Source organism: Protopterus annectens, chromosome 15.part0, assembly GCF_019279795.1.
Source record: "Protopterus annectens isolate FY-2018-M chromosome 15.part0, PAN1.0, whole genome shotgun sequence".
NCBI lineage: Eukaryota > Metazoa > Chordata > Ceratodontiformes > Protopteridae > Protopterus > Protopterus annectens.
Window position 1 is genome coordinate 42,163,098 of NC_056749.1, and position 10,271 is coordinate 42,173,368.

Genomic DNA, 10,271 nt, shown 5'->3' on the forward strand with positions numbered 1-10,271 from the left:
GGAGGTGAGATAATGGTTCCATTATTGGATTGTATAGTGAATTGTGTGATGGGCGTTTTGTTAGTTGGGAGGTGAGATAATGGTTCCATTATTGGATTGGATAGTGAATTGTGTGATGGGTGTTTTGTTAGCTGGGAGGTGAGATAATGGTTCCATTATTGGATTGGATAGTGAATTGTGTGATGGGTGTTTTGTTAGTTGGGAGGTGAGATAATGGTTCCATTATTGGATTGGATAGTGAATTGTGTGATGGGTGTTTTGTTAGTTGGGAGGTGTGATAATGGTTCCATTATTGGATTGGATAGTGAATTGTGTGATAGGTGTTTTGTTAGTTGGGAGGTGAGATAATGGTTCCATTATTGGATTGGATAGTGAATTGTGTGATGGGCGTTTTGCTAGTTGGGTAGAAGAGAAGTAATTTGGTTTTCTTTGGGTTTAGGATGGGTTGATGGTCAGTGAGCCAATTTTCAACTATGGTAAAGCTGTGTTGGGTAGTTGTTAGAAGGTTATCTAGGATGGGGTTGGAATATATGAGAGTTGAGTCATCTGCATATTGGATGCAGGTGGCTTCAGGGATAACTGAATGGAGGTCATTTATGAATATTGAGAAGAGAAGAGGTCCTAATATGGACCCCTGAGGAACACCGATGGTGTTGGGTAGCAGGCAGGAGAGCTTATTTTGCCACATAACTGCCTGTTGTCTGTCTGAGAGATAGGCATGAAACCAGTTATGGGCTAGTGTGTCTGGATGAAGGGTTTTCAAAGTTTGGAGGAGTAGTTGGTGGTTTACCATGTCGAAGGCTTTTGACATGTCCAGGAAGAGGGCCGAGGATATATGTTTGTTTTTTCGGTTAATGTTTATTTTTTCAGTAAAAGAGAGGAGGGCAGTGGTCGTGCTATGATGGGGTCTGAATCCATGTTGGGAGTCGGTTAATAGTTTGTTCTGGATGAGATAGGACATTAATTGGTTATGCACACACTTTTCCATGATTTTGGCAAGTGGTGATAGTATGGCTATTGGTCTATAGTTTGAGAGTTCAGTGGATGTGCCTCCTTTATGGAGAGGTATGATGTAGGATATTTTCCATATTGCTGGGATTGTGGTCTCAGTAATAGTCCTGTTAATTAAGATCGAGATAGGGTAGGCTACGACATCCACAGCTATTTGCAGATATCCAGCTGGGAGAAGATCAGCTGAAAGGGTAGTTGGCTTTAGCTTTTTCAATAGGGATCGAATAAAGGAGGTGGATATGGGTTGGAGGTTAAAAGACAGTAGAGAGTTGCATGTGGTCTTTTTTGGAGTGATAGAGGGAGCAGGTAGTTGGTTAGCTAAGGACTGTATGGTTTCGGTGAAGAAGGTATTAAAGTTGTTGGCTACTTCTTCTTGGTTCTTATCAGAAAGAGTTCCTGGGGTAGGAGTGGTGGATTTACCTGGTTGGAGAAGTTTGTTTAAACCTGCCCAGAATTTTTGAGGGTTGTTTTGGTGCTTTTGTTGCAGATGGTGAAAGTATTTTTTTTTTATCTAGTGTGGTGACCTTTTTAGTTTCGTTTCTTATTTGCTGGAAGTTGATACGATCTAGGGGTAACTTGGTAGTACACCATTTGGCCCATGCTTTGTCTCTATTAGTTATTTTGGATTTAGTCTCTGTGGTTAGCCAGGGTGCTATTTGTGTTTTGATTCTAGATGTCCGTTTGGGAGCATGAGAGTCAAGTATGGTAAGGAATGTATTGTTAAAGTATGAGACTGCATCAGCTAGGGGAAGGAATTTTAGTTTTGACCAGTCACAGTATTTGAGTTCCATGTTAAATTTTATTGGGTCAAAGTTTTTATTGTTTCTGATGGTTCTATAGACCGGCATATTAACACAATTGTTTTTTTCTTTCATAATATATGTGAGCATATGATCACTAAGATCATTGGGGAGAGTCCCAGATGTATATTTTTGGGGGTGTCCCTTGATGAGTACCCAGTCTCGTATACTCTCTTTTTGTTTAGTAGTTCCTAGTCTGGAGGTGGAGGATACGATCGGAGAGAAACCGTGGAGATTTAAAGAAGTAGGGTTGGACTGTGTGGAGCATTGGTTCCAGTCAATGTTAACATCACCCAGGACAATAGTTTCTTGGGGGTAGTTGTTATCTATCCAATTTAAGATGACCTCTAAAGTTTCAATATTGTTCCCAGGGGGTATATCGATCACTATTAGATTTACGCTTTTTTGTTTGTTAAGTTGGAGTTTTGCTTACCATATACTTCTAATATGGTATATAAAATATATATGTATGGCTACCAAATATACATCAAAGTCTAGAAGATTTAGGATTTTGCTTGGAAGTGTTTGAACAGGCATTTTTATACCCCAAGCAGACTCCATTTTTTTCAGGTGGATTGTAGATGCTGGTGTGATGGGAAATAAAAAGGGTAATTGTGATCATATTTTTTGGGAGTTTAATGAGTTGGCAGACTTTAAAAACTGCCTGCAGACTACTTTGCCAGCAATACTGGGTGAGCAAATAGATATAACAAAGGAAATGATTTTTGAGCTGTGATACAGGCTCTGAATTCCTTAGACATGGCAAGGCCTTGCCGAGTTTAATTCTGGTGGCTGCCAAAAAAGCAGTTACTAGAAAATGGAAATTAGAGTCTAAACCAACCATATTAGAAGTATATGGTAAGCATCTATATTAAATTGTCGACAGCTCACAATGTCGACTCTGAAATGTTTGACACCGAAATGTCGAACTACGATAATAGCGAACTGCCATATACCCCATTTCTTTCCAACGGAAAGAAATCAGTTGGCCGTTCTCTGACACCTGCCATTTCTCTGAGTGTAGTGTGATCTTGGAGTTAGAATATATAGTTAGTTTATGTGTGCCGTTGTTGTTTGGCCAACCAATTTCTTTCCATTGGAAAGAAATTGGGTATATGGCCGTTCACTTTTTTCATAGTTCAACATTTTGGTGTCGAACATTTCAGAGTTGACATTGTGAGCTGCAAACATTTTAATATAGACCCTATGGTAACAGATGTAAAAGAACTGGAAGTGGGATTTTTAGAAAAGTGTATGTCAAATTACATATGAAAAATGGGAATTGTTGGAACAATACATGCGGAATAATATTTTGGAAGAGGAATGAGGTTTAAGAGAAGGCAGGAATTAAATGAGCTATGAAATGCTTGACTGATAATGGCTGTATAGAAGATTATATGTGATATATAAGGTTTGCAACTGAAAATATGTCAATATGGTTTCTTTTAATTTATATAACTATGATTGAAATGTCATAAGTGATAATTCAATATTTTTTAAGAATACTTGATGTGTAGAACATCTCAGTGTAGAACAAGGTGGAAAATAGAAAATGTAAGATTTTAATGAAGAATTAATGAGGTACAGAAGTGCTTTGCTGCACAAAGACAGGGGGCTCATGTGATGCAATGGGGGGCATTTTCAATGAAAAGGGTCAGCTACCAAGAAGGTGTCTTTGGAACATAGCTCTGAACCTTCCATCTGCAACCTGAGGAACAAATGAGGAAAATGTGGAACACTTACTAACAGCCTACTAATAACTTCAACTAGAAAGCTCATAAGATATTTAAAATGTGTTACTTACTTATAAGATGCTCTTTTGAAGAATTAATATGATTCTGTAAATCATATGATTTATCCTACACATCTGTTAAAATATTCCTAATACAGAATGTGTGAGAGGCCTTTCTGATGTCAACAAGGAGCAACATGAACTGGATTCAAACTGAGGAACATTCATGCTCATGAGGTACACTCGAGAGGTATGCCCTGCAAAACCCTAGTTGTAATTTTGCAGTAGCACTTGGTTGTGAATGTTGACAATGTCCACTGGTTGCATATGTTGTAGCAAACCCCACTGAGCTGCCAGACTCAGCTAATCAGGGACAAATCCAGAAATAATCAGGGACACTTTTAAAACAGGAATACTATTAATGTGTGACACTGACAGTGTAAAAAAATGTGAAATAATTGTTCCACTTTTAACCATCGAAATTTCAAAACATTGAAGTTCAGATCATCAAGACCAGAACATCGAATTTTGAAACATCGAATGTTACAAGTGTAACCAAAAAAAAAAAAAAAAACATTTTAACAATTGTATGCCCCCCTGCACCCCCCATGTGGGGGGGGGGCTGCACCCCCACACCCCCCTACTTTAATATTCCAACTCCGAGACCACATTATAGTGGAGTAAAGGGAAATCTCCCATTTAGCGCTATATGCAGAAGCGCTAAACGGGATATTTTCCGTACCCTATCTGTAGTGCCATCACACAGATGGCACATAGACACACACAGTATGCAGGGCATCTTGGTGCCCTGCAAAAACACAAACATTCTCCCACCTACACTTACCTTTTTCTTCCCTTTCAAACCTTCGATGTTTCAAAATTCGATGTTCTGGTCTTGATGATCTGAACTTCGATGTTTTGAAATTTCGATGCTTAGAAGTGGAACCGAAATAATATGCATTTTCTAAAGTAATAGCTCTCAACCGTGCATCTCCAAAATGAGGAACACTAGCACACATAAAGTGGAACAAATGGACAAAATGTGGAACATATCCTAACAGCTTAATAACAGCTTCAGCTAGGAAGGGCATGTTGGTTTTACTGATAAAAAAGATGTTTTAATAAATTAATATTGCTCTTTTCCATTTACTTCTGATATCAGTTAAAAAATTCCTAAGACTGAATGTATGACAGACCCTTTCAATGTGGAACTTCGAGGAACACGATCTTTTTTAACATCCTAAACATACCTATCAACTTCTTAGAGGAAGAAATCTGGACAAAGCCATAAATAATGGGGGGAGGCCTAAAATAGGGACACCGTTTAAATATTGCTCTTACAAACTTAGAAAGTTGACAGAATGACAGATTTTACATTAGCATGGGTTTTCTGAAGGATATGAAGTCTGAAACTCAAATGTCTGTCATTATTTTCTGACTTCACTCACCGATTTTCAAGAAAAACACACAATTTTATGAAAAAAAATGATAGAAATATGTTGCAAAATCTGGACAGTCTGCAAATATCTGTACAGCTGAGAGGTATGTGTTCCTGTAATAAGGTACACCTGCATGGTATGTTCTGAAGTAATAAAGGCGTGTACCACCGAGACCCCCCCCCCTTTTACACCGGAGCTAAACTATTGCATAGAGCCCACCACCGAACGCAATGTTAGTCTCCTCCCCATACGAGTGCACCAATCGCACTCCTCGCTGCTATGAGTAGCAGGGAAAGACGACGCACGAACAGCGCCGTCACGGAACTCCACACTGGTAACGCCTTAAAGGTGGTACGGTGGGCGTGTCACCAGGGAACGTGTCCCATGATTGGTTCGTGATTTATGCCAGGCTCGCGAAGCTGTCAGTTTGTAGTATTTCAGCTTGTCCCTGCAAAGCTGGCTTGTTCAGATGCAAAGGCTGCAGCAGGCGCACTGCAACTGTCTATACACCATCAGCCTCTTCCACTGGATCAATAATCACTGAAGAAAAGCAGGAGAGTTTGGCACTGCAGCTTTTGTGAGCCACTCAGGTAAGGAAAAGTGAGGATGGTAGTATGGAGGTATGCGGTGCATTCCGCCGCCTCACTGGGGAGTGAGCTAATGCTGCTCTCCATTACTAAACTGCACACTGGAGGCAAGCCGAAAGCCTAACGGTGCTCTGCATTACCAGACTGCACACTGGAGGCATGCCGTATGCCTAACGGTGCTCTGCATTACCAGCCCGCACACTGGAGGCATGCCGTATGCATACCGGTGGTCTGCATTACCAGCCCGCACACTGGAGGCATGCCGTATGCATACCGGTGGTCTGCATTACCAGCCTGCACACTGGAGGCGGTCAGTTTGCTGCTGAGGTGCTGACTGACCGCTGTGCAGGTACTGTTTACTGAGTAGGATCCGCTTTGAGAAAATATTCTGCCTGCAGTGGGCAGCCTTTGTCGAAGCAGGTGTTTATTCTCCCATACAAGCCCCGGTTTTTATCATTGGGCAACTTATTTTGATGGTGAGCCTCTGATGGGTTATAGTAGGGTTGCAATGTTTTTCGTCCGATATATATTTAAGGATGTTTACATGGGAATATCACAAAACACGGTATACCATCGCATTGCAAGTAGCTCGTTTGAGCTACGATTGTTGCTTACCACTTAAGGTATATTTTACTTTTTCCCTTGTTTGCCACCCCCCCCCCCCCAAGAAAAGACTTCCTCTTTCCCCCATTTTGATTTCTTAACTTGTAGAGACATGTATTTCAGATTTCGTCTGAATGCCACATTAACTTTTTTATTTATTGCAAATAAATTTAATTACAAACTGAATTAAATGGTCTTGTTAGGACACTTCCGTCTGGAATTTAACATCTTTTCGTATCCCAATGTTGCCGCACCAGTTGCAGTGTTGTGTCACATTTCTAAATGCCTGCTGACCTGCCGTATGTATAAACGTTTATTCTATAGATCTTTTCTCAGTATCCAGTTTTTTTCATTTTTATGAGAGCAGTATTTTGTAGTAGCAAGTTGTCTGTAAAGACTTTAAGGGTCCTGCAATGTAAATCACTGTTCAGCACTTGTTTTTGGATATATGTTTGTTAAACTCAAGAGCATGATATAATATTAATAACAAAAAGAAGAAAATACAGTGAGTTGATTTTAAATGTTTTTGAGAGGTTCAAAGTGTAAAATATATTTTAGAAGGCATGCACGTACAATTAATGTAATCTGATTCTGTTTTCAGATTTGTTATTTTATAAAGACGTTTTTCACACCTTAGATTGACTTATTTATGTATTTCTTATTCCGTAGTTTTCATGAAAACAGAAGAATCTGAATGTCTTGCTGAAGCTGGAAATGCACCAAGTAACACAAAACAGTGTTTATTCTGGTGCATTGTGCTCCGCACTGCTGTCTCACCCAAGCAGACCCTGCTGAGGTCGTGAAGCTCCTGTATAGCTGGACAACTATTTTGCCAACTAAATTACTGGCATTATTTATTTGCAGTATTCTGTAGTGAGCATCTTTTATGTGTTTGCATATTCCACTGCTGTAAAAGAAACTGTTGCATGGTTTCATTTGAAAAGGATCGCCCCTGTATTGCCTAACTCATGGCTCTGGCAGTCAGCACCGGCTGTAAAATATCTGCTGAGGAACATGCTTTTCCAGAGATAATTGAACTGAATGTAGGAGGGCAAGTATATATAACCCGATATTCCACTCTGGTAAGCATTCCTGGATCCTTACTTTGGGAAATGTTCAGTCAGAAAAAAGTTAAGGCTTTAGCCCGTGACAGCAAGGGAAGGTTTTTTGTGGACCGGGATGGGTTTTTATTCCGTTACATCCTAGACTACATGCGAGATCAGCAACTGGTGTTGCCAGATCATTTCCCTGAAAGAAGCCGGTTGCTGCGTGAAGCAGATTATTTCATCCTCCCAGAGCTAGTAAAACTGTTGGCACCGAAGATCAGCAAACAAAATTCAATAGGAGAAGATCCATGTCAGAGTGATCCAGAGGAAACATCTCCAAGTCTGGACACATTTCGCAGCATTTCTTTGCCTGGAGTTGGTATATCTGCTACAAGTGCCCCAGGAACCAATTTAGAAATAAGAAGGTCTGGGTTCATTACTGTAGGATACCGAGGTTCTTATACTCTTGGCAGAGAGAGCCACACAGATGCCAAATTCAGAAGAGTGGCACGTATCATGGTGTGTGGCAAGACATCACTTGCCAAGGAAGTCTTCGGTGATACACTGAATGAGAGTAGAGATCCTGATCGCCCACCAGAAAGGTATACTTCCAGGTATTACCTGAAGTTCACATTTTTGGAGCAAGCCTTTGATAAACTCTCAGATGCTGGTTTTCACATGGTTGCCTGTAATTCTACTGGCACATGTGCTTTTGCACATGAACAGACGGATGATAAGATCTGGACCTCTTACACGGAGTATGTTTTTTACCGTGAGTGAATGCTTAGCAACTCTAAGCGCTGCTCTGCACTTCCAACATGGCTGTATTTAGAAACAGACCCTTTTTGACTGATCCTATTGCTGTTTTGTCACTCTAATTTATAGTTGTAAACTGTGATTTAGTGCTCTGATACTTTCAGCCTTGTTAATACTCTGCCTCCAGTGGATATAGAATGCCATATAAAATGGAACAATCTCAGTTCTATAAAAATGATGCTTATTGTTGATAAATTGACATACAGGAGTTTTGCTATATTTAACTTACTCCTGTTTGAGTTTCATAGATTTTTTAACAGTTTCAGAAAAGTGTTGCATAACTGTATGACTTATAGCAAAAATCTTTTATTTCCATGCACATTACAATTTGCTAAGACAATTAAATGTGCACCCCTACTTTTTCTCCTGTGATCTTCCTTTTCTGCGTGTATTCCTTCATTTGTTTGTAAAGTCAGTAGTAAATACAGAGACATGCAACAGTTCACAGACTGTGTTCACATGCTGTTTTGTTTTTCCTTTAAGCTAAACATCTGTTACTGGGTTTTAAATTAACACTACCTTTTTCTCTGGGTAACTTTGGTGGAGTGTGTGAGGGTGTCACTGCAGTACTGCAGCAAGTCAAACCTTGCTATAGTCCTTTAGTAAGAACCATTTTTGAACAAATCAATGAATACATGAACATCTGTATTTTCAATCCTAAAACCAGTAAACCAGTACCTGGTACTTGCAGCTCATAAAAGTAAGATGGCTTGCAATTTTATGAATGTGCAAAGTAGGTAGGTTGCTTAAGGCTGCATGTCATTTGTAGTAAAGCCTGACAAATTGGTAATTGCAAATAAATGATTGTTAACATTTTCGTAGTCTGTTATGTGCACATTAAAAGTTGATGGCGGTTTCTTGGAAGGGCCTGCCCTGATAAACGAACTGCTGCATGAACTCCTACTGCTGTTTCTATGATTTCTTAGATTGAAGTTCAGCTCTATTATTATTATTATTATTATTATTAGTATTATTATATGAAATATAGCTAATTTGACGTGTTTAGTTTATTTTGTTTATATGTGTGAGATTTGTTAATTTAGATGCACTGCTGTTGATTTCACATGCATTTCTGACACGCATCTTCAGTGTGATTGCTGCAAATTGGCAGAAATCCATGGTACAGTAGAACTCAGAAAAGGGAATTGTCAAAAGTATATGGATAAAAAGGGGAAACTGGATAGTCTGAGTATCCAACCAGTAGTGTTTTACCTCTGTTTAATGACATGTCACTTATCTTTCCTTTACTTACTTAGAGAAAACAATACAATTTGCCTGGGTTGTGAGTCACGTATACAACTGATGTACATGTAGGACTAATAAGGTTGTGGGTCACATACACAGCTGATGTACATGTAGGACTAATAAGGTTCACGTACACAGCTGATGTACATGTAAGACTAATAAGGTTGTGGGTCACATACACAGCCGATGTACATGTAGGACTAATAAGGTTGTGGGTCACGTATACAGCTGATTTACATGTAGGACTAATAAGGTTCACCTATACAGCTGATGTACATGTAGGACTAATAAGGTTCACATAAACAGCTGATGTACATGTAGGACTAATAAGGTTCACGTACACAGCTGATGTATATGTAGGACTAATAAGGTTCACGTACACAGCTGATGTACATGTAGGACTAATAAGGTTGTGGGTCACGTACACAGCTGATGTACATGTAGGACTAATAAGGTTGTGGGTCACGTACACAGCTGATGTACATGTAGGACTAATAAGGTTGTGGCTCACGTAAACAGCTGATATACATGTAGGACTAATAAGGTTGTGGGTCACGTGCACAGCTGATGTACATGTAGGACTAATAAGGTTCACGTACACAGCTGATGTACATGTAGGACTAATAAGGTTGTGGGTCACGTACACAGCTGATGTACATGTAGGACTAATAAGGTTCACGTACATAGGACTAATAAGGTTCACGTACACAGCGGATGTACATGTAGGACTAATAAGGTTCACATACACAGCTGATGTACATGTAGGACTAATAAGGTTCACGTACACAGCTGATGTACATGTAGGACTAATAAGGTTGTGGGTCACGTACACAGCTGATGTACATGTAGGACTAATAAGGTTCACATACACAGCTGATGTACATGTAGGACTAATAAGGTTCACGTACACAGCTGATGTACATGTAGGACTAATAAGGTTGTGGGTCACGTACACAGCTGATGTACATGTAGGACTAATAAGGTTCACGTAC

General features: G+C 39.7%; 3 protein-coding genes across 3 annotated transcripts in view; 1 reads left to right on the forward strand and 2 right to left on the reverse strand.

The window, feature by feature from the left end:
- Positions 1-5,780, reverse strand: part of LOC122789783 (trichohyalin-like) — a 42,512-nt gene extending 36,732 nt beyond the window's left edge. The window contains 1 exon segment of the mRNA XM_044057224.1: positions 5,710-5,780. Within this exon segment, the coding sequence (XP_043913159.1) occupies positions 5,710-5,780 (71 nt within the window).
- Positions 5,414-8,849, forward strand: LOC122790076 (BTB/POZ domain-containing protein KCTD12-like). The gene is made up of 2 exons (XM_044057638.1): positions 5,414-5,572; positions 6,842-8,849. The coding sequence occupies exon 2, from the start codon at positions 7,141-7,143 to the stop codon at positions 7,996-7,998; it is 858 nt and encodes a 285-aa protein (XP_043913573.1). The 5' UTR covers positions 5,414-5,572; positions 6,842-7,140; the 3' UTR covers positions 7,999-8,849.
- LOC122790075 overlaps positions 8,275-10,271 on the reverse strand; it is a 3,577-nt gene continuing 1,580 nt past the window's right edge. Inside the window, exon 2 of the mRNA XM_044057637.1 lies at positions 8,275-10,271. This exon is cut by the window's right edge and continues 1,455 nt beyond it. Coding sequence (XP_043913572.1) covers positions 9,539-10,271 — 733 coding nt within the window. The 3' untranslated portion in view covers positions 8,275-9,538.

Excerpts from the sequence above, each read along its gene's own strand:
- LOC122790076 (XM_044057638.1), top strand. The coding sequence starts at position 7,141 with ATGGCTCTGGCAGTCAGCACCGGCTGTAAAATATCTGCTGAGGAACAT.